This window comes from Electrona antarctica (assembly GCF_951216825.1).
Source record: "Electrona antarctica genome assembly, chromosome: 22".
Classification (NCBI taxonomy): domain Eukaryota; kingdom Metazoa; phylum Chordata; class Actinopteri; order Myctophiformes; family Myctophidae; genus Electrona; species Electrona antarctica.
Genome location: NC_136805.1, coordinates 8974024 through 8998831, shown reverse-complemented (window position 1 = coordinate 8998831; position 24808 = coordinate 8974024). Strand labels below are relative to the sequence as shown.

The 24808-nt window shown below is 48.1% G+C and overlaps 1 protein-coding gene across 1 annotated transcript in view; it reads left to right on the top strand.

Annotated features, from left to right (window-relative positions):
* myocd (myocardin) overlaps positions 1-24808 on the top strand; it is a 190292-nt gene that overhangs the window by 152895 nt on the left and 12589 nt on the right. Inside the window, exons 7-9 of the mRNA XM_079492800.1 lie at positions 11946-12110; positions 20948-21132; positions 24206-24310. Of these exons, the coding sequence (XP_079348926.1) occupies positions 11946-12110; positions 20948-21132; positions 24206-24310 (455 nt within the window). The remainder of the gene's footprint in view (positions 1-11945; positions 12111-20947; positions 21133-24205; positions 24311-24808) is intronic.

Below are 24808 nucleotides of genomic sequence, written 5' to 3'. Positions count from 1 at the left end.
TCTCTCTCTCTCTCTCTCTCTCTCTCTCTCTCTCTCTCTCTCTCGCTCACCCCTCCCTGCTCTCTCTCTCTCTCTCTCTCTCTCTCTCTCTCTCTCTCTCTCTCTCTCTCTCTCTCTCTCTCTCTCTCTCTCTCTCTCTCTCTCTCTCACCCCTCCCTGCTCTCTCTCTCTCTCTCTCTCTCTCTCTCTCTCTCTCTCTCTCTCTCTCTCTCTCTCTCTCTCTCTCTCTCACCCTTCCCTGCTCTCTCTCTCTCTCTCTCTCTCTCTCTCTCTCTCTCTCTCTCTCTCTCTCTCTCTCTCTCTCTCTCTCTCTCTCTCTCTCTGTATGTAGTATACAGTCTTGTTTTAAAAGCATGAAATCAAACAGACGGTCCTCCTAGACATGCCGATGGAAGGACAGACAGACAGACAGACAGACAGACAGACAGACAGACAGACAGACAGACAGACAGACAGACAGACAGACAGACAGACAGACAGACAGACAACGTCAACGTGAAGATGCACACGACAGATTGTTCGGGGACATTTTCATGAAGTTACGAAAGTAGTTTCCGTCCCAGCAGGTATATAGCCACAGGAACAAAACGGGACCGGGCCAGGCAGGCAGGCAGACAGACATACAGGCAGACAGACGGGCAGATATTGCTGCCAGCGAGCAAGCAGACATGTCGGTGAGTGACCGCCGAGGAATGCTCTTGTGTTGGAGAGGCTCTTAGGTCTCAGTAGAAACAGCGAGCACTCGGCCAGCGGGGCCAGATTTACATAGACGGCACCTGTTTACAGCACAGTGCCTACAAGCACGGTGCATCAGCAGAGGATATCTAAATGCTAGATTGAGCCTCGGGGGCTCAGATTGATGTGTTTGCACACGGGGGCTTTGCACTCCTTAGATTGGTATGAGACATCCAGAAAACATTAGGATAGCATTTTGGACCTGCAGCCTTTTATACAGTGCCAAGTTGTGCGCGGTGTATATACGTCTCTTAACCCTGTCGTCCCTATTCTTGGCATATGTCCCAAGTCATGGTAAATGTTAAATTGGTGAACATTTGACGAAAACAGGAGAACATTTCGGCGGAAATAGGCAAACATTCAGATACATTTGTCAATCTACAAGATCCCATTGTGCCGTGCATTGTGACAGGTTCAGACAGTGTTTTTTTTTTCAATGTTTAGTCTTTTCTGCCTTTTATTGATAGATACAGTATATAGTGAATATCGACAGGAAAGCGTGAGAGAGAGACGGGGAGAGACATGCAGCAAAGGTTGTCATGAACGGGACTCGAACACGCGACGCGCTGTCAGGCCAGAGAGCCTATATGTGGCATGTGCCTGGACCACTAGGCCAGCGGGCGCCCCAGACAGGGTTTATTATGTACCGGTACAACACAGTAGAGTGTTTAGGTGATTAACTAACGACTACAGGGGTTAACAACTTAACATGGGACACACCACGCTTGTTTCAAGCTCATTCGCGTGTATGGGGGCAATATCACATTATCGAATGTTCGTGGGTGCTCTGCACAAGTGCATGCTGGGACAACACGACATTTGATTGTATAATAGATGTTTTGTGCGGCAGAGGACAGAGGCAGAGAACCACGTTTAACCGAGATATTATCTTGCTTCTTTGGTACAGTCTGCACATTGTTGCTGCAAAACAACGCGTGTCTCCCGGCAAACGGGCCGCTAGGCAGTGAGGGAAGCCAGTTTTATTCTGTAGCGTCGGTGCCGCTGGTCGTACGTTTAGAGTCTAAACGTACGACCAGCGGCACCGACCAGAGCAGCCAACAAACGTCTAAACTTTAGACGTTTGTTGGCTGCTCTTAGACTGGGTATTTATACATGACTTGTCTGCGAGGGGGGACAGGGGGACTGTAGGGAGGTGCAGGGCCAGGAGTCTTGTCTGCGAGGGGGGACAGGGGGACTGTAGGAGGTGCAGGACCAGGAGTCTTGTCTGTGAGGGGAGAGAGGAGGGGACAGGGGGACTGTAGGAGGTGCAGGGCCAGGAGTCTTGTCTACGAGGGGAGAGAGGAGGGGACAGGGGGACTGTAGGAGGTGCAGGGCCAGGAGTCTTGTCTGTGAGGGGGGAGAGGAGGGGACAGGGGGACTGTAGGAGGTGCAGGGCCAGGAGTCTTGTCTGTGAGGGGGGAGAGGAGGGGACAGGGGGACTGTAGGAGGTGCAGGGCCAGGAGTCTTGTCTGTGAGGGGGGAGAGGAGGGGACAGGGGGACTGTAGGAGGTGCAGGGCCAGGAGTCTTGTCTGTGAGGGGGGAGAGGAGGGGACAGGGGGACTGTAGGAGGTGCAGGGCCAGGAGTCTTGTCTGTGAGGGGGGAGAGGAGGGGACAGGGGGACTGTAGGAGGTGCAGGGCCAGGAGTCTTGTCTGTGAGGGGGGAGAGGAGGGGACAGGGGGACTGTAGGAGGTGCAGGGCCAGGAGTCTTGTCTGCGAGGGGAGAGAGGAGGGGACAGGGGGACTGTAGGAGGTGCAGGGCCAGGAGTCTTGTCTGTGAGGGGAGAGAGGAGGGGACAGGGGGACTGTAGGAGGTGCAGGGGAGAGAGGAGGGGACAGGGGGACTGTAGGAGGTGCAGGACCAGGAGTCTTGTCTGTGAGGGGAGAGAGGAGGGGACAGGGGGACTGTAGGAGGTGCAGGGGAGAGAGGAGGGGACAGGGGGACTGTAGGAGGTGCAGGGGAGAGAGGAGGGGACAGGGGGACTGTAGGAGGTGCAGGGGAGAGAGGAGGGGACAGGGGGACTGTAGGAGGTGCAGGGCCAGGAGTCTTGTCTGAGAGGGGAGAGAGGAGGGGACAGGGGGACTGTATAGGAGGTGCAGGGCCAGGAGTCTTGTCTCCGAGGGGAGAGAGGAGGGGACAGGGGGACTGTAGGAGGTGCAGGCCCAGGAGTCTTGTCTCCGAGGGGGGAGAGGAGGGGACAGGGGGACTATAGGAGGTGCAGGGCCAGGAGTCTTGTCTGTGAGGGGAGAGAGGAGGGGACAGGGGGACTGTAGGAGGTGCAGGGCCAGGAGTCTTGTCTCCGAGGGGAGAGAGGAGGGGACAGGGGGACTGTAGGAGGTGCAGGGCCAGGAGTCTTGTCTCCGAGGGGAGAGAGGAGGGGACAGGGGGACTGTAGGAGGTGCAGGACCAGGAGTCTTGTCTCCGAGGGGAGAGAGGAGGGGACAGGGGGACTGTAGGGAGGTGCAGGGCCAGGAGTCTTGTCTCCGAGGGGAGAGAGGAGGGGACAGGGGGACTGTAGGAGGTGCAGGGCCAGGAGTCTTGTCTGTGAGGGGGGAGAGGAGGGGACAGGGGGACTGTAGGGAGGTGCAGGGCCAGTAGTCTTGTCTGCGAGGGGAGAGAGGAGGGGACAGGGGGACTGTAGGAGGTGCAGGACCAGGAGTCTTGTCTGCGAGGGTAGAGAGGAGGGGACAGGGGGACTATAGGAGGTGCAGGACCAGGAGTCTTGTCTGCGAGGGTAGAGAGGAGGGGACAGGGGGACTATAGGAGGTGCAGGGGAGAGAGGAGGGGACAGGGGGACTGTAGGAGGTGCAGGGGAGAGAGGAGGGGACAGGGGGACTGTAGGAGGTGCAGGGCCAGGAGTCTTGTCTGTGAGGGGAGAGAGGAGGGGACAGGGGGACTGTAGGAGGTGCAGGGCCAGGAGTTTGCTGAATGATATCTCTGGCACCAACGTGCTGTTTCGCTGAGGCTCCAGCCCTTCCCAGATAACCAGGGGTATAAGTGTGCGGGGGAACGGAATCCAGAGGCCCAGCGCGGTCCTATCAGTTTCTAGGAGTCTGACGGAGATAAGGAAGCAAGGAGTAACGCGATTGGACCGGCGGCGGCGGCGGTCCTCGAGCACTTTTTTTTTTCTTTTTTCTTCTTCTTCTCGATTGGTCGTTTTGTCTGGCCGGTGTGTAGCCGAGGAGGGGTTGGCAACGGATGGAAGAGGGGGTGGTTTGAAGAGAGAGTTTGTGAGTATTATTTATTAGTTCCACCACGCACACACAGAGACATAAAGAACCCGGTAGCAGCAGCCGGCGCGAGGCTGTCTCGACAACGGGGCCCTTTTTTTTGTCTGTTCTACCGCATATTTTTTATGTCCAGGATCTGCCCCCGACGAATAAAACATCTCACGGAGCTCGCGCAGGCCGCGTCCTCCTCCTCCTCCTCCTCCTCCTCCGTCCTCCTGTGGATGTGATGATACTTCAGATCCTGGCTGGCTGGGCTGGCGCTCCCCTGGCTGTGTTATTCCTGCTGGGGAGATGGACACAGCGCAGGGCCCGTGTATATATTACCCAGAGAACATCTGGTGTTTATTAGGCTCTGCGAGACTCAGCCCGCAGCCCCTCGTCTCTGGGCTGGCGTGTGGCCTTGGGGAGGGGCATGCCGTCTGACCGCTCGCCACTTGTCTCGCCATTCATGCACGCGTGCACACACATGCACTTTCAGTGGCGTGCACAGACATTTTGAGGGGCAGCTCAGACAATTTATGCCCTTAGTTTAATAATAATAACAGGGTGCAGGTAAAAAGTGACAACGTTTCGATGTTTACGTTACATCTTCATCAGGCCTGAGCTGACGAAGATGTAACTTAAACATCGAAACGTTGTCACGTTTTTACTTGTACCCTGTTATTAAACTAAGGGCCTAAATTGTCTGAGCTGCTCCAGTGCCTTATTTTTCGCATGTAACCTGTCCTGCACCAGACTGGCCTGCCATAGGCTAGAGGCTTCTGAGATGCACCAGACTGGCCTGCCATAGGCTAGAGGCTTCTGAGATGCACCAGACTGGCCTGCCATAGGCTAGAGGCTTCTGAGATGCACCAGACTGGCCTGCCATAGGCTAGAGGCGCGGTTGGAACTCCCTTCTACATTTTGAGGGGCAGGTTCTCAAGCGGGTGGAACCACCGGCTGCCCAGTTAATAGTGTGTGAGAGTTATAGATTTTGGGGCATAAACAATATATTAGAACCTTTTTTTTTGTGGCTTTCGCCTTTATTTTATATTTTTTATGGAGGGACAGACAGTAGGCTGACAGGAAATGGGGAGAGAGATGGGGGGGGTGACATGCAGTAAGGGCCGTCGGGATCGGGAGTCGAACCCACGGCACACTGCCAGACTGGATTACCAGCCAAGGTGCCTGGACCGCTGAGCCACGGCCTAGACCATATTAGAACCTTTTAATCCAGAATTGGTCAATGTCACCATGGACCACACACTGTACATAACAAAAATAAAATGAACAAAAAAAACAAACTTTCAAAAGGGGAAATTGCTGTCCAATGGGCAAAAGGACAGGTGCTTTTGCACCATTGGTGTCTTATCTGTGCACGCCCCTGTGCATTTTGTTGCAAGTGTAACGTGTTCTCATCACAATCACAGACACATACTGTACACCAGCGGTTCCCAAAGTGGGGTCCGCGGACCCCTAGGGGTACGCGACGCATAGCCAGGGGGTACCCGAAATAATTCCAAAAAGAAAAAGAAAAAAAAAAGTTTATTTTTCTTTTTTTTTAAAGTTTTTTTAACATTAAAATTATGTTTATCTACGTGGTAATTTCTGCCAAGTTGCGCAATAAACTTATTTTTTGTGTTTCTCCCATGTTTGCTTTGGGCCAATAGCTGACATGATTAATTACATGTCGTGACCCCAAACTGCTGCTGCAGAAACAACAAAAAGACACTTGAAAGGTTTCTGCGGCCGCTTCAGATGAGGGGGTACCTGGAAAAATGTCTACCCCAAAAGGGGTACCTGGTCCAAAAAGGTTTGGGAACCCCTGCTGTACACTGCTAGGGGTGTACTGTAGGTATGACGACGTGTACTGTGCACACACCATCACATACTGTACACTGCTAGGGGTGTACTGTAGGTATGATGACGTGTACTGTGCACACACCATCACATACTGTACACTGCTAGGGGTGTACTGTAGGTATGATGACGTGTACTGTGCACACACCATCACATACTGTACACTGCTAGGGGTGTACTGTAGGTATGATGACGTGTACTGTGCACACACCATCACATACTGTACACTGCTAGGGGTGTACTGTAGGTATGATGACGTGTACTGTGCACACACCATCACATACTGTACACTGCTAGGGGTGTACTGTAGGTATGATGACGTGTACTGTGCACACGCCATCACATACTGTACACTGCTAGGGGTGTACTGTAGGTATGATGACGTGTACTGTGCACACGCCATCACATACTGTACACTGCTAGGGGTGTACTGTAGGTATGATGACGTGTACTGTGCACACACCATCACATGCACACATATAGGAGATTTATACAAGGCCCGTGCATTTCCACTTCCATTTCCTTGGCAGCGGTGCTTTTTTTAAATGTAGTAATCCTCTGCAAATGGAAACACAAAAGGGAATGATTCCTGCCCTAATGCACCGCATGCGTCTCTTTGCTTCTTATACCCGCAGTGTTTACATTTGACGGATACAGTCGGCAGGTATATACAGTATATATAACTCTCCTATAGGTTTAAAGTGCGTCGTATGTTTTAATACGGCCCATACGGAATGTTTAAAAGTCTGTAAAAGCCGACTTCAGTCGCACCGTATCGCGTTACATTATGCCCCCCCGTCCCGTGCTCCCCGGGGACATCCGCCGCTAAGTCTGAGGAACGGCCCCCGGCCCGGCGCGCTGTCCCGCGGCCACACACTTTAACACATTTTGAGCGGGAACCCCTTTTGGTGGTTCATTATGTTATTCTTTAGCTATTGAAAAATAGCAGATCTACAAGCTCGTAGCGCGGCACCGAGTGCCGCGCTACGAGCTTGTAGGTCTGCTATTTTTGAAAAATCGTGAAAATGGAGTACAAATCTTTGAATATATATTCTTTCAGAGCGAACGTTTTAACTCAAATCTTTGCTACTGGGGAGGTCCCTGGAACAACATATTTTCAGATGGGGGTCGGCGGCCAAAATCTTTGAATATATATTCTTTCAGAGCGAACGTTTTAACTCAAATCTTTGCTACTGGGGGGGTCCCTCCCTGGAACAACATATTTTCAGATGGGGGTCGGCGGCCAATTACATAATAATCTTGCAGGGGGTCCTTGACATGAAAATGTTTGAGAACGACACAGAAACATGGTTTTTCAGAAAACGGTGAGGATTTGTAGAATCGTTCCCAGGTCTAAAAGGGTTAAACACAGTTAAAGCCCCCTGTATCCCCCCACCATGTACAGTACAATCAGGTCTTAAATCAGTCCTCGTGCCAAGGGAGTGTCAGGTGTGGCGAGTGAGTTCCGAGACGGCGGTGGAGGAAGGACAGACGGTGACATGCGGAATTATAAACACATGCCGTATGTCACACCTGCTGGGTTTAACACTAACAGACATGGCGTGTCAACGAGAGCGACACTAATGGCTTATTTTAGACCTCGCCGTAAGAGCAAAGTCGCTCGCGGAAAGTCCGTCATTTTCGGTGAGCGACATTGTCATGTGACTTAAGTACAACCAACCGTCAGCTGCTCCAGGCCTCCGCTAGCCTCGGAAACCCAGACGTTTTTATTTCCAGGGAGGAAAAAAAAGTCTGAGTCCACTTCAATTTGGCATAGAGTACCGCAACAATCGATCATTCTCTGCTGATTTCTGATCGTCTGCACCTTTATTAAATTGACGCACACACACACACACACACACACACACACACACACACACACACACACACACACACACACTCCTCTCATGTCTCACGTCTCATGTCCAGCAGCTGCGCACAGATTCTCCCGGCGGATCCTGCCGGGAGCTGCCTATGCCATAGAAAGCATAGGTGAGTTCCAGGCTAGGCCTCCGCTGTCTCTGTAGGTATAGTGACTCTCACTGTGCTCTCCATGTTGGCTCATCAAACCATTACTTCCCTTCATGCGGTAATTTAAATGGTGCAGTCATATAGCGCCTTTGTCCAAAGTGCTTTACAGCAGACGTTCCTAAAGTGGGGTCTGTGGGCTAATTAGTGTCAATTTGGGGGTCCTTGACATGAAAAGGTTTGGGAACCACTGCTTTACAGAACGTATGCATTAAAGATAATGCAAACCGACAGCGGAGGGAAACATGTGAGGCACCGACCTGCTCATCGGGGGCAGTTAGGCTGTAGGGGGGTTAAGTGTTTTTGACCTCAGATTCAAAAAATGTCTTCTGCATCCTGACAGTTTTCTGAAAAAGCTATGTTTCTATATTAGTGGTTCTTCGATTTTTCAAAAATAGCAGACCTACAAGCTCGTATGAGCTTGTAGATCTGCTATTTTTCAATAGCTAAAGCATAACATAATGCTAACACCAAAAGGGGTTCCTGCCCAAAATGGGTTAAGTGTTTTTTCTCAAGCACACTTTGACAGTAACCTTTACCTTTACCTTTACTTTGACGGTAACCTTTACCCAGGAGGAAACGGGGGATCAAACAGGGATCCTTTTCCGATTACAAAGCTGCCACTTTCTTTACGTCGTGAGCCGTCTGCCGCCCACCATTTGCACTTCCTTAGTTCCTTCCGTCCATCCTTCCTTCCTTCCTTTCCTTTCATTATGCTTCTCCTCTCGTCCCGATGTCCTCTCTTCCTTCTGTCCTTCCCGTAAATGGACACTGTTCTCGCTCTGCCCTTTCCTTGCATCCATCCTCATCTCCTCAAACCTCTTGTTACTTCTTCCCCTCTGTCTTTCTGTCCTCCTTCCATACGGTGTGTTTCATTCAAAGATGTAGGCTACAGTTGAATTAGTGCGAGACACTGAAAGCGGAGCATTAGCCCGTTAGGCCAAATACTTTCTGCGTTTCGCAATGATTATAATTGATATTGGACTAGATCAACATAACTTAATGCTGATGTTGAAATTACTGTTTTTGTGTGTCTTATGACAGATCACCATGTCACGTCTCCATTTCCAATACATTTTTCATCACACTAATATTAATATTTCACCTGAACCGGGCCAATAAAACACCTCATATAATTAATTTAATTTTTGGCAATGCATCTCATTTAATCCTCCTCATTTTATATGGCTCCCGGGAGATATGATAAAAAATTGTATTCGACCAAATGTGTATTTCCATTTCTTTCAGTGAGATGATCAAACTAGACCCCCCCCCCTCCCTCCCTTGCCCTGTCATCACTGCTAGGTAATACATTCTAGGCCAAGCCAGGTCATGTCTGGGACTGATTATTGTTACAGGTCTTAATAGGGAGAGATGGTGGATAAGGTAGACAATCTTGCGCCCGCTGCGTGCGGACCGCTCTCCTTTAACCTATTCTAGACGGGAACCCCTTTTGGTGTTTATTATAGCATTATGTTATACTTTAGCTATTGAAAAATAGCAGATCTACAAGCTCATAGCGCGGCACCGAGTGCCGCGCTACGAGCTCGTAGGTCTGCTATTTTTTTTTAAATCGTGAAAATGTGGCGGAATCTGAATATATATTCTTTCACAGCGAAAGTTTTTAACTCATATTTGCTTCTGGGGGTGGGGGGGGGGTCCCTGGAAAAAACATATTTTCAGATGGGGGTCGGCGGCCAATTACATACAGACCCCCACATATTTTGGGGGTCCTTGACATGAAAAAGGTTGAGCACCGAAAAAAAAAAGAAAACGTTGTAACTTTGGTCACCATTGAGAACAAATATACCTGTGAGAAACGAGCACAAACGATTGTAATGCACTTGACCACATGATGTAAGGTTGTTCATTATGCTTGTACACAATGACCAAAATAAAAACATCATTTAAAAAAAAAAAAAAAGGTTGAGCACCACTGACATAGATTAGAAACATAGGATTTTCAGAAAACTGTCAGGATTTAGAAGACATTAAATGTCTTCTACAAATTTTGTATAGAATCGTCCTCCGGTCAAAACGGGTTAATTAGAGCCACTGCGTTTATTTTCCTAGCGCCGAAAGTGTCTGGCTGTTGAGTGGCGGAGGAAAACAGAGGAGTAATTCGAAGCACTCCAGAGTAGATTGATTGTCTCCTGTCAGCGTGGCTTCAGCAGCCTGAGAGCGCCCTGCCATGTTGCTAATGGACTAGCCTGGGCACCATTTAATTTCGGTAGGCCTATATGATCCGGGCGGGAGCGGATGATATCGTTACGTCAAGTTGTAGTATTGTTTTGTTGTCGACAGGCAGGAACAACAAACCCGAACTTCCTTTTCCCTCAAACCGATTTTTCTCAATAAAAGCTGCAGGCTACGAGAGCTTTTATTGTTATTCTTCCGGTTTGAGGGAAAAGAATGTTTGTGTTTGTTGTTCCTGCCTGTCGACTACAAAACAATACTACAACATGACGTAACGATATCATCCGCTCCCGAGCGGATCATATACCGAAATGAAACAGGGACCAGGCTTTCCTCCGAGGTGGTGGAAAGCCTGGTGGGCGAGGTTAGGTATACATTCAGACGCTTCCAGAACGCAGGCATGCTTGCTTGCATTCTGGAATAGATCTGGTTGCAGCAGTGATGGAAGAAGAACTATCCAACACCCTTGTGGTTAGAGTGTCCGCCCTGAAACTGGGACCCGTCCGGGTCATACCAAAGACTGTAACAAATGGGACCCAATGCCTCCCTGCTTGGCACTCAGCATCAATGGGTTGGATTGGGGGGTCAAATCAACTAATGATTCCAGAGCGCGGCGCACGCTGCGGTTCACCGCTCCAAGAGATGGGTCAAATGCGGAGAACAAATTTCACTGCGGTAACGTGTGTGACTAATCGTACGACATTGACTTTCTTTACTTAAGTGGCATCAATACGGCAGATGTACTCGTTACAAGTAGAAGTTCCATTATTCAAATGTACTTGAGTTAAAGTACCAAGAGTATAGTTCTGGGCCGCCAGTGTGGTCGTCCTACTGTAGGCTGCAGTGCCCAGTGTCGCCGGTTCAAACGCGGATACCGACGACCTTTTCTGCGCGTCTCTCACCATCTCTCTCCCCATGTCCTGTCAGACGATACTGTCCTATCAATAAAGGCATAACAGTAATTGTAGTGGAGTAAGGGAGCTTTCACACCAGGACTGTTTGGTTCGTAACCCATTTTGACCTGAGATCAGATTCTAAAAATGTCTTCTACATCCTGACAGTTTTCTGAAAAAGCTATGTTTCTATGTCAGTCGTTCTTCGATTTTTCAAAAATAGCAGACCTACAAGCTCGTAGCGCGCCACTCGGTGGCGCGCTACGAGCTTGTAGGTCTGCTATTTTTCAATAGCTAAAGCATAACATGATGCTAACACCAAAATGGGTTAAAACGTCCCTGATCCGGACCTTCTAAGGCTCTAAGCAAACTGGGGGTGTGAAAGCGCCCTAAAAAATTCTAATATTTTCCTCTGCGATGTAGTGGAGTAGAATTAAAAGTACTTCAACATGTACAGTAAGTAGACAGAACTTAACATGTGCTTAGTTACTTGCCACCAATGTCTGGTTGTATCATTAATATAAACCAAAATGATGTTGCATTATTTGATAACACTATGAACACGTACTGTGTATGGTATAGCAGTTAAGCGTGTGTGTGTGTGTGTGTGTGTGTGTGTGTGTGTGTGTGTGTGTGTGTGTGTGTGTGTGTGTGTGTGTGTGTGTGTGTGTGTGTGTGTGTGTGTGTGTGTGTGTGTGTGTGTGTGTGTGTGTGTGTGTGTGTGTGTGCGTGTCACCATGTCACGTCTCCATTTCCAATACATTTCTCATCACACAATATTAATATTTCACCTGAACCGGCCAATAAAACACCTCATATAATTAATTTATTTTTTGGCAATGCATCTCATTTAATCCTCCATTTTATTTGGCTCCCGGGAGATATGATAAAAATTGTATTCGACCAAATGTTTATTGCCATTTCTTTCAGTGAGATGTGTGTGTGTGTGTGTGTCTGGTTGTGTGTGTGTGTGTGTGTGTGTGTGTGTGTGTGTGTTGTGGTGATGGTGTGTGCCGTGTATAGACCCCGTCTCAGATGCCTCCTGTCTGGAGGCCCAAATGAGGCTAAAGCGAGCGCGGCTCGCCAGCGACCTCAATGAGAAACTGGCCGTGAGGCCCGGCCCCCTTGAGTTGGTACAAAAGAATATCATTCCCCTAGACTCGTCTGTCAGAATGGACTCCACGACAGGTATCAGTGGAACGGTTGCTGTGCAGTGTCTGTTCGTTTTAATCCTGAGAACGTGCTGCAAATGTCACCAAAATGGACCCATACTCTGTGATAAAAGGGTCCATTTGGTTACGTTTGTTCACTCTCCGAGTTCACAAATGGATACATTAACACTGAGGACTTTAGCCCCGTATGCACTAATGTGTTTTAAATGTGTGTGATTCACAGCTTGGTTTGTGTGTGATTTATAGGTTTTTTTTATTACTCACGTAACTTCGTTATTTTGTTTTGAGTGGATAAAAGTGCACTTCTCTCAGCTGGACTCACTCGACCCAACTCGAATGTGTGTGTAGATATTAACCAAAACTGCTGTCAAAGTGGTGTTAACTAAACATTTCAGAGGAATCAGCTCGAGGCTGTAATCCAGCATGAACTCGATTGCATTGCAACGTGGCGGCCTCTCCAGTGGATGGCATGGTGGTGGTGGTGGTGTTGAGGAGAGGTGCCGCACTGTATGCCCATTCAGCTGTTTGGGGAAAACCCTCTTGAGATTACTGCCAGACAGTGTATGGTTTAAAGCTGCAAACCGTATAAGAACTGATGTCGATCCTACACAAATGTCTTCTAAGCAGTTTTCTGAAAAACGTACCGTACGTTGCTCTATCAGTGGTGCTCAAAAGTAGCCAAAATTATATGTATTTGGACGTGGAGCCCCATCTCAAAATATGATGTTCTCCAGGGAACCCCAGAGGCAAAGATTTGAGTTTAATATTTTTTATTTATTTTTTTTAATTTCTATGAGCTTGCTGCTATTTTTTGAATAGCCAACGTAATACACATGCTTTCCCCGTTCTTTGTTTTTATTTCAGTTTGGGAAACTTCCCAGAATTATAAACATAACATATTTCTTACAACTGCTTTTTTTTTTTTTACACAACCTCAGCTGTTTCACACTTTCATAGAATATATATATATATATATATTATACACTCATACATACATTTACAATTATTCACAATAAAACAAGGAAATAAAATACTACAATTATTCACCATAAAACAAGGAAATAAAATACAAGTAGAGAGCTTTCCAGGTTTTAATGGCTTAACGAATACGATGTTATTTTAACTAGTGGGTATGTAGCACACCTGCCAGTGGTTGGACATGTCTCCCTGCTCTTTCATTTAGACCAGTGGTTCTCAACCAGTGGTCCGGGGACCACCAGTGGTCTTTGAGGGGGTCCGTATACGGGTCCATTTGGTTTCATATTACACTCCCAAGAGTTAAATTATTGTTAAACATCTGCGTTACTTAATTTACAAGAAGTCTTTGATCAATGATTGCCTGTTGCCAATGCCTATGGTACCAACATCAATACAGCACGCTGTGGGTCTGAGAGGATGCACAATAAATGATGGTCCTTGATGTGAAAACCACTGATTTAGACCAGGGGTTCTCAACCTTTTTGGCCGGGGACCCCCGGAAATGCTTTGGCAATATATCGGGACCCCCGCCCGCCCCCTCCCGACCCCCAATATAAATTGACTGCTACAATAACCTTAATAATAGAGACAATACACCATAAATAAATACTGAAACCAGATATAATCATTAGGGAAGGTGTATGCATGTACTATGTGCACTATATATATGTAAACTCTTCATTTCCACTTTCCAGCCATTCAGTTGCAATTTTTTTTTTTTAATTTGATGACCCCCCAAAATAATTTGGCGACCCACGGGTTGAGAACCCCTGATTTAGACGACCAGCAGTAGCAGTGGTGTCCGTCAGGTAGGACAGGTACTGGTTGACAAGCAGTGGTGTCCGTCAGGTAGGACAGGTACTGGTTGACAAGCAGTGGTGTCCGTCAGGTAGGACAGGTACTGGTTGACAAGCAGTGGTGTCCGTCAGGTAGGACAGGTACTGGTTGACAAGCAGTGGTGTCCGTCAGGTAGGACAGGTACTGGTTGACAAGCAGTGGTGTCCGTCAGGTAGGACAGGTACTGGTTGACAAGCAGTGGTGTCCGTCAGGTAGGACAGGTACTGGTTGACAAGCAGTGGTGTCCGTCAGGTAGGACAGGTACTGGTTGACAAGCAGTGGTGTCCGTCAGGTAGGACAGGTACTGGTTGGACCAGCAGTGGTGTCCGTCAGGTAGGACAGGTACTGGTTGACAAGCAGTGGTGTCCGTCAGGTAGGACAGGTACTGGTTGGACCAGCAGTGGTGTCCGTCAGGTAGGACAGGTACTGGTTGACAAGCAGTGGTGTCCGTCAGGTAGGACAGGTACTGGTTGGACCAGCAGTGGTGTCCGTCAGGTAGGACAGGTACTGGTTGAACCAGCAGTGGTGTCCGTCAGGTAGGACAGGTACTGGTTGACAAGCAGTGGTGTCCGTCAGGTAGGACAGGTACTGGTTGGACCAGCAGTGGTGTCCGTCAGGTAGGACAGGTACTGGTTGACAAGCAGTGGTGTCCGTCAGGTAGGACAGGTACTGGTTGACAAGCAGTGGTGTCCGTCAGGTAGGACAGGTACTGGTTGACAAGCAGTGGTGTCCGCCAGGTAGGACAGGTACTGGTTGACAAGCAGTGGTGTCCGTCAGGTAGGACAGGTACTGGTTGACAAGCAGTGGTGTCCGTCAGGTAGGACAGGTACTGGTTGACAAGCAGTGGTGTCCGTCAGGTAGGACAGGTACTGGTTGGACCAGCAGTGGTGTCCGTCAGGTAGGACAGGTACTGGTTGGACCAGCAGTGGTGTCCGTCAGGTAGGACAGGTACTGGTTGGACCAGCTGTGGTGTCCGTCAGGTAGGACAGGTACTGGTTGGACCAGCAGTGGTGTCCGTCAGGTAGGACAGGTACTGGTTGGACCAGCAGTGGTGTCCGTCAGGTAGGACAGGTACTGGTTGGACCAGCAGTGGTGTCCGTCAGGTAGGACAGGTACTGGTTGGACCAGCAGTGGTGTCCGTCAGGTAGGACAGGTACTGGTTGACAAGTAGTGGTGTCCGCCAGGTAGGACAGGTACTGGTTGGACCAGCAGTGGTGTCCGTCAGGTAGGACAGGTACTGGTTGGACCAGCAGTGGTGTCCGTCAGGTAGGACAGGTACTGGTTGGACCAGCAGGGGTGTCCGTCAGGTAGGACAGGTACTGGTTGGACCAGCAGTGGTGTCCGTCAGGTAGGACAGGTACTGGTTGACAAGTAGTGGTGTCCGCCAGGTAGGACAGGTACTGGTTGACAAGTAGTGGTGTCCGCCAGGTAGGACAGGTACTGGTTGACAGGTAGTGGTGTCCGTCAGGTAGGACAGGTACTGGTTGAACCAGCAGTGGTGTCCGCCAGGTAGGACAGGTACTGGTTGACAAGCAGTGGTGTCCGCCAGGTAGGACAGGTACTGGTTGACAAGCAGTGGTGTCCGTCAGGTAGGACAGGTTCAGGTAGGACAGGTTCAGGTAGGACAGGTACTGGTTGACAAGTAGTGCTGCCTGCAGCTCATAAACATCTACCTGTCCGAGCAGTGGTTCTGCATGGGGTCCTTGGAGGGCCAGCAATATCTGTCAACTCCATCAATTTAATCACTTTTAAACATAATACTCAAAAATAGCTTTTGTACAAGCTTTTAAAAAAAACGTTTTAAAGTTGAATAATTCAGATTTAGTTTTTACACAAATCTTGTCTTCCCCATGGCACTTTTTTGAGATGGCGGTCCACGGCCAAATAAATATCAGTTTTGGGGGTCCTTGACATGCAAACGTTGGCAAACCCCTGCTGTGACGGATGTCCAGAAAAGCACTTAATTTGTCCAATTCTTTGATTTAAGGATAAGGAGTAGTGCTGAGTGGCCCGTTGCAACACTCTGACCTTGCAGTGTTTGTCATTCACCCCAAACATCACAGCTATTCTGTCTCCATAGAACTCCTGTCTTTCACCCCAACATCGCAGCTATTCTGTCTCCATAGAACTCCTGTCTTTCACCCCAACATCGCAGCTATTCTGTCTCCATAGAACTCCTGTCTTTCACCCCAACATCGCAGCTATTCTGTCCCCATAGAACTCCTGTCTTTCACCCCAACATCGCAGCTATTCTGTCCCCATAGAACTCCTGTCTTTCACCCCAACATCGCGGCTATTCTGTGTTTCTGTCTCCATAGAACTCCTGCCTGTCCAAAGCATGTATGTCATTTTAGATACATACAGCTATATGTTTTTCAGAAAACTCTTAGGATTTAGAACAGTGGTTCTCAAAAAATAGCAAATATACAAGCTCTGCAAGCTTATACATCTGCTATTTTTGAAAAGAAAAAAATAAATCTTGAAAGTGATTTCAGATTTTTTTTATTATAAAATAATATACCGTATATAAAGTATTCTCTTGTGGCGGTCCCTGGCACAAAACATTCTGAGAAGGGGGGGGGGGGGGGGGGGCAAATACAATCATTTTGGGGTTCATAAAAAAAACGTTTGAGAACCACTGAACACCCTTGTACGACGAATTAGGGCATTATAATTTACGAGAAAGGGGGAAAAAAACCAGAAAGGTGAAATATGGAGATACAAGGTATCTGCCCGACAGTGACGAAATGCTGGATTTATGTTTGCCCCCCTTGAGCTCTCAGTAAACATGTTGCGTCATTTAAAGGACCGTTTACACTGCACTGTCAAATCCCGAGTGATTATTTAACTCTTATGAGAGTGTAAAAATGGATCTGCAAGGATTCACTCTTGAGTGTGGATTTAACGGTGAACCTCGTTAGACTGTAGTTTATTGAGATGAGCAGCAGCTGTATTTGGGTACAGCCCTTTCTTTAGACGTGCAAGTACGTTTGCGCGCGCACGCGTGTGGGTGTGGGTGTGTGCATGTGCGTGCGTGCGTGTGATAAGTGTGTGGTAAGATTTCCCGACATTCCTGCATTTTGTACAGCACCTTGTAAATATTTGTGTCCTTGTATTGTATCTCTTATGTGGACGTGCATGAATGATTATGTGTGTGTGTTTGTGTGTGCTGTGTATGTTATGTGTTTGTATAACTTTGTAGCCACACATGTATGCAAGTACACATGTGTTTGGATGCTCGGATTGGCTTCATTGGTGTGTGTGTGTGTGTGTGTGTGTGTGTGTGTGTGTGTGTGTGTGTGTGTGTGTGTGTGTGTGTGTGTGTGTGTGTGTGTGTGTGTGTGTGTGTGTGTGTGTGTGTGTGTGTGTGTGTGTGTGTGTGTGTGTGTGTGTGTGTGTGTGTGTGTGTGTGTGTGCGCGCGCTGTGTATGTTATGTGTTTGTATAACTTTGTAGCCACACATGTATGCAAGTACACGTGTGTTTGATGCTCGGATTGGCTTCATTGGTATGTTCGTGTGTTTGGATGCTCGGATTGGCTTCATTGGTATGTTCGTGTGTTTGGATGCTCGGATTGGCTTCATTGGTATGTTCGTGTGTTTGGATGCTCGGATTGGCTTCATTGGTATGTTCGTGTGTACATGTTCTCTGTGTGTGTGTGTGTGTGTGTGTGTGTGTGTGTGTGTGTGTGTGTGTGTGTGTGTGTGTGTGTGTGTGTGTGATTGGCTTCATTGGTATGTTCATGTGTACATGTTCTCTCTGTGTGTGTGTGTGTGTGTGTGTGTGTGTGTGTGTGATTGGCTTCATTGGTATGTCCATGTGTACATGTTCTCTCTGTGTGTGTGTGTGTGTGTGTGTGTGTGTGTGTGTGTGTGTGTGTGTGTGTGTGTGTGTGTGTGTGTGTGTGTGTGTGTGTGTGTGTGTGTGTGATTGGCTTCATTGGTATGTTCATGTGTACATGTTCTCTCTGTGTGTGTGTGTGTGTGTGTGATTGGCTTCATTGGTATGTTCATGTGTACATGTTCTCTCTGTGTGTGTGTGTGTGTGTGTGTGTGTGTGTGTGTGTGTGTGTGTGTGTGTGTGTGTGTGTGTGTGTGTGTGTGTGTGTGTGTGTGTGTGTGTGTGTGTGTGTGTGTGTGTGTGTGTGTGATTGGCTTCATTGGTATGTTCGTGTGAACACTTTCAACTCGGTGCCCTTATTGTGGCCGTGTTATTATGATTTGATTATTTATTTATCTATTATGGGGAAACACTAGCAAAATAGCAACCACTACAAGCTGTTATCGGTTATATTCGCCCACACAGCACTTGTATACGGCAAAGTATTAACTAGGGCTTAAAAGGGAATGCCACTCATTTTCAACATTGAACTATGTGACTAATACTGTATATACCATAGAGTTGTCATGTGATCAGTGACATCACGAAGATGTATACTCTTTGGCTCACAGAGTACATCTTCGTGATGTCACTGACCACATGACCTCAAGTTCTAGACCTCCAGTTCTAGGCTACACAGAAGGGGAGGTATATTAATGACATAGTTCAATGTTGAAAATTAGTGTTTTTCCCCTTTAAGTGGTAGAGCTCTACAAGCCCCTTTTTTACGTCAGTGACCTCCTCCAGCCTGTCCGTCACTTGTTGGAAGTGTCTGACCTTTGACCTATAGCAGAACTTGTTGGAAGTGCCTGACCTATAGCAGAACACTTGTTGGAAGTGTCTGACCTTTGACCTATAGCAGAACACTTGTTGGAAGTGTCTGACCTATAGCAGAACTTGTTGGAAGTGTCTGACCTTTGACCTATAGCAGAACACTTGTTGGAAGTGTCTGACCTATAGCAGAACTTGTTGGAAGTGTCTGACCTTTGACCTATAGCAGAACTTGTTGGAAGTGTCTGACCAATAGCAGAACTTGTTGGAAGTGTCTGACCAATAGCATAACTTGTTGGAAGTGCCTGACCTATAGCAGAACTTGTTGGAAGTGTCTGACCAATAGCAGAACTTGTTGGAAGTGTCTGACCAATAGCAGAACTTGTTGGAAGTGCCTGACCTATAGCAGAACTTGTTGGAAGTGTCTGACCAATAGCAGAACTTGTTGGAAGTGTCTGACCAATAGCAGAACTTGTTGGAAGTACCTGACCTATAGCAGAACTTGTTGGAAGTGTCTGACCAATAGCAGAACTTGTTGGAAGTGCCTGACCTATAGCAGAACTTGTTGGAAGTGTCTGACCTATAGCAGAACTTGTTGGAAGTGCCTGACCTATAGCAGAACTTGTTGGAAGTGTCTGACCAATAGCAGAACTTGTTGGAAGTGCCTGACCTATAGCAGAACTTGTTGGAAGTGTCTGACCTATAGCAGAACTTGTTGGAAGTGCCTGACCTATAGCAGAACTTGTTGGAAGTGTCTGACCAATAGCAGAACTTGTTGGAAGTGCCTGACCTATAGCAGAACTTGTTGGAAGTGCCTGACCTATAGCAGAACTTGTTGGAAGTGTCTGACCAATAGCAGAACTTGTTGGAAGTGCCTGACCTATAGCAGAACTTGTTGGAAGTGCCTGACCTATAGCAGAACTTGTTGGAAGTGTCTGACCAATAGCAGAACTTGTTGGAAGTGCCTGACCTATAGCAGAACTTGTTGGAAGTGTCTGACCAATAGCAGAACTTGTTGGAAGTGCCTGACCTATAGCAGAACTTGTTGGAAGTGCCTGACCTATAGCAGAACTTGTTGGAAGTGTCTGACCTATAGCAGAACTTGTTGGAAGTGTCTGACCTATAGCAGAACTTGTTGGAAGTGTCTGACCTATAGCAGAACTTGTTGGAAGTGTTTGACCTATAGCAGAACACTTGTTGGAAGTGCCTGACCTATAGCAGAACTTGTTGGAAGTGTCTGACCTATAGCAGAACTTGGAAAACCGAAACAGGGTTGATCTCACATAAGTTCCTGCGACGCGTCGTGCACCTCAATCAACCTGTGACATCCAATCCAGTGTGTGTGCGTGTGTGCGTGTGTGCGTGTGTGTGTATGTGTGCGTGCGTGCGCACACGCGTGTGCATGTGACCATGCAGGCTGTATGTTGCGGTGGGTTTAGTCTTTCTCAGAGCAGCGCTTGTGGTGTGATTGAAGCCAGGGTCTGTTCTTGGCAGGTCACATGTTTGCATACTAAAGGAGAGTCTTATACCTCCTGCACACACACGCACGCACACACACACACACACACACACACACACACACACACACACACACACACACACACACACACACACACACACACACACACACCACCCTCTTCCCTGCTCTGTCTCTGTCCCCTCACTAACCCCCAGGTTCAGCTCCTCCAGATAGCGCCAGCCACGCTCTTAGCTCGGCCAATCGCGGCTCCCGTTCACTATCAGCCCGGCCAATCGCGGCCGCGGTCACTGTGAAGTGGTCTTGTTTCAGTGTCTCACCAGCGCGCCGTAACACCTCGGCGCTGAGTGTCGCACTAGGTGAAAGTGACAGGCAGGCAGTGTGTGAATACCGCTGTTCACAAGGCCTGAACAGCCCAGTAATGTGTCTGTATACAGCAGGCGCTGTGTGGGGTGGGCTGTGGGTGGTGGTGGAGGAGGAGGTGGAGGAGGTGTGCGGGGTGGGCTGTGGTTGGTGGTGGAGGAGGTGTGCGGGGTGGGCTGTGGTTGGTGGTGGAGGCGCTGTGCGGGGTGGGCTGTGGTTGGTGGTGGAGGAGCTGTGCGGGATGGGCTGTGGTTGGTGGTGGTGGAGGAGGTGGAGGAGGCGTGCGTGGTCTGTACACGTACGAATTAACGAAAGCCACCCACAAACATGAGCCTTGTACAAACACACTTTGGCGAGGGCCGAGACACACAAACATTCACCCCCTTTTCCCTTTTCATGTGTCAAACAACATTTAAAGCATGGCCTGTTGCAAGCAGCACTCTCTCTTTCTGCGCCGAGAGAGTGGATAACATCTTATTTACCTCTTGTCTCCCTCTCTCCTTCTCTCTCTCTCTCTCTCTCTCTCTCTCCCTCTCTCTCTCCCTGTAGTAAACCACGGCAAGTTCCCGAAGCAGGAGGACTCGTATGCCTTCGAGGAGGACAGCAGCAGTGACGGCCTGTCTCCCGAGCAGCACCACAGTGACGAGTCACAGGGGTCGGCCTGCCCTTCGTCCGAGGCCGTTGGCAGCGCGCCCTCCTCGTCCTCCTCCCCTGCCCTCACCAGCCCGAGACAGGTGAGAGAGAACGGCCGTCTCTCTCTCTCTCTCTCTCTGTTCTCAAACCTGTTCTCCTCTGCCAAGGACAGCCATCTAAAAAAAATGTTTTGTGCCAGGGACCATGAGAAGATCTGTGTTTAAAAACATATATATCTTTCTGTGTTTTCTTAACCACATAAACCCTGTGTACTTTGTTGACTGGGATCCCCCAGGGCTCTATCCTTGGCACCCTCATTGTCCCCCTCTACACCAAATCTACACAAAAATCATGTTTGCCTGTTACTATGACGCGCCCACAATAGGGACGCTATAGGGTTCAAGTGGTCTAGTCTATTCTCCTAATGTCTTCCTATATGTCGTTGAGAAGAAGACTCTCACCTCAGACAGTTGGTAACTCATAATACTGATGCCTATACTACGGCATCCATAAAGGCTTTGGTTATACTGCCCTCGTATGGCGGCATGAAGTCCTACACCGTCTCTGTGGTCTCTGGCGACCATTGGACTGAGTATAATATCTAGGCAAGGGCTAACCCTGCCTCCTTGCACCCCCTGTGAAAAGTGTGTGTTTTTATTTTAATATTATTTTATTATTTTATAATTCCTTTTTTTAGTGATAATGATAAGGGCTGCGAGCCATAGTTTTGAGGCAATTCAAACGCTAACCTAACAATAGACCTGCCAATGAATACTAATGAGGTGCGCTAGGCACACTTATTTCATTAGTAGGCTATTCCAACTGGTGTCTACAACTGCAATTCAAGGTAACATTAGTTCTCGCATTGAAGAGGAGACCACGACTCCAGATTTAACAACGCAATAGCTGTATGAAATAAACATAACAATACTTAAGGTGGTTGCACACTGGACGCGTTTTTCAGAAAACCGACGCTCTGTGTGCAGGGGCCTTTAGTGTGCCCCCTGACATTTTCAACTGCACCCTTAGTCATGTCATCCTGGAGCCGGCCCTGACGCTGGGTAATGCTGTTGGCCCCGTCAAGGCCCTGACGCTGGGTAATGCTGTTGGCCACGTCAAAGCCCTGACGCTGGGTAATGCAGACGTTGGCCCCGTCAAGGCCCTGACGCTGGGTAATGCTGTTGGCCCCGTCAAGGCCCTGACGCTGGGTAATGCCGACGTTGGCCCCGTCAAGGCCCTGACGCTGGGTAATGCTGTTGGCCATGTCAAACAACACCAACAAGTCTGCCCATTCCAGGCGGTTTACCTTCCACTGGTGACATCATCCCAACGCTCCTTTGATTGAAACACCCACCGGAACGTTGTTGTTGTTTTTCCAACTCCTTATTCTCACCTGTGACACATGTTCCCGTTTAATTGACAATGTGTGCTTATCCGACATCAGTTGGAACTGTTTTGTTTTTGGACGTTTCAGAATACTGTCGAAAATTATAACGTCGTTTTTTTTTTACGGAGGGAAGAAAGCAATTTTGTTTGCTGTCCAATTCTCACTTTGTATTAGCATTCTGCCAGTGCATTGGTCAGACACGAGGGCTACGATGAAACTCATGGCAATGTCAAAATATATGATTGATTGGGCATGCTTGTCAGAATCCCTCTGCAAATGCTGTCCGCGCAAGTGATATTGATTCCCTCCGAAATACTACTTAGAAGGCGCACAGCATTTTAAAACGTGCGTGCATAAACATGTCATGTTCTATAAGGGTCGGTCTGGAGTTTTAATACATTCGCTGAACATTTCATTTTCCCGCATGACCTCGATTCCCCGAGAGGGTCAGACCCTCTTATGTAGCCGCTTTGGAATTCATGTTCCTTCGACCAATCACAATAATCCACCATGACACCGCAAACTGCAGGCAGTCCGTGAGATTCGACATCGATGACAAACACAATAACCAAAGCAATTCATCAAGCATTTCAAAGCTTTTCGCTGGGTCCAAATCTTCTTCAGGAGTCTATACGTTTGGTTTAGTGGTTTTTTTCCCTTTTAGCTTTTTAGTTATTACTTAGGGTTGCATCTGGGAATAGCAGACAGAAAGAACAGTGGGTGAATCTGAGGAGGTGAAGAGAAGGGCTAAGTGGGTCTGTCCATCAACTCTTAAAAGGAAGTAGAACCATCTGTAGCAATGTTGATATTCCACATAATATACAATAAAAGATCCTCTGTGTTCATTTATCTCTTGCTCGGAGTTACAAATTGAGGACTTTACAGTGCAGTAGCCTGTAGGCACAATCATTAAACCTTTTTGACCTGAGATCAGATTCTAAAAATGTCTTCTAAATCCTGACAGTTTTCTGAAAAAGCTATGTTTCTATGTCAGTCGTTCTTCGATTTTTCAAAAATAGCAGACCTACAAGCTCGTAGCGCGCCACTCGGTGGCGCGCTATGAGCTTGTAGATCTGCTATTTTTCAATAGCTAAAGCATAACATAATTGGTTCCCGCCCAAAATGGGTTAATTTAGCAGATCGTTTATCTCTTCTTCTTTAGTCTCTCAAGTTAGACATTCCACAATCTCTGTCTGTAACTCCGCCTCATAAAAGTTGCGGAAAAAGTTGCGATGGGAAGCACTCATCGGTTTGTCACTTCCCCCCCGCGGAAATATTTCCATTTCTGCTACGCAGCAAGCTCCATAGGCTTTGACTAAATGTGAGTTATGCTACGCGACTGCAAAGGCGAAGGGGGAAATGGGGAAATGTTGCTAGGAAAGCCTAGCAACATTTGAATATATATGGGGCCCTATTACAACTCACCTTGACTCTGCTGTGTAACCGCTGGCCTGTTTGCCCTGCTGCTGTGCTCTCTTGTTGATTATGTTCTGTATGCCCTGCTGATGTCTTATGATTGTTGTGTTCATAGCCCGTTATCTCATCACGATAGGTTCGCCACTCGTTTTATACATTGTCTAGTCTGGTGTATGTGTCATTGTTATGTATGTCCTGTATGTCTATATACAAACTAATATAATAAAAAAAGGCGAAGGGGGACATCCTCTTTTATGCTCTACGCCATTTTCAGCATTTACGATGTAGACTGTTGGAAAACATTTCAAAGTGTGAGCCAGCGTTTTGTCTCCAGAGACTAATTCTACTACTTGTTGTAATTGGTTGAACAGGGAGGTCCGTCCAGAGACCCACCCGATCAAAGCCAGGATGAGGGCATGTCTGGTGCCAACGGCTGCCAGGCGACTCCACCTATACCCGTTCCTGCCATTGTCAAGGTCAGACCAACTTCAAAGACTTCCCTTAATACACACACACACCGCACGCACACACACACACACACACACACACACACACACACACACACACACACACACACACACACAAACAGACAAACACATACGTCATGTGAGAACTTCTTCACAGGCCCGTCGGTTTTATTAGCTTTCCATTTGGCCGAAATATTCACACACTTGAACCTTGAAAAGTAAGCCATGAGGCCCATAGGGCAGGAGCCTACCTCCTGTTTCTGTAGCCATGAGGCCCATAGGGGAGGAGCCTACCTCCTGTTTCTGTAGCCATGAGGCCCATAGGGCAGGAGCCTACCTCCTGTTTCTGTAGCGTGAGTAAGCCATGAGGCCCATAGGGCAGGAGCCTACCTCCTGTTTCTGTAGCCATGAGGCCCATAGGGCAGGAGCCTACCTCCTGTTTCTGTAGCCATGAGGCCCATAGGGCAGGAGCCTACCTCCTGTTTCTGTAGCCATGAGGCCCATAGG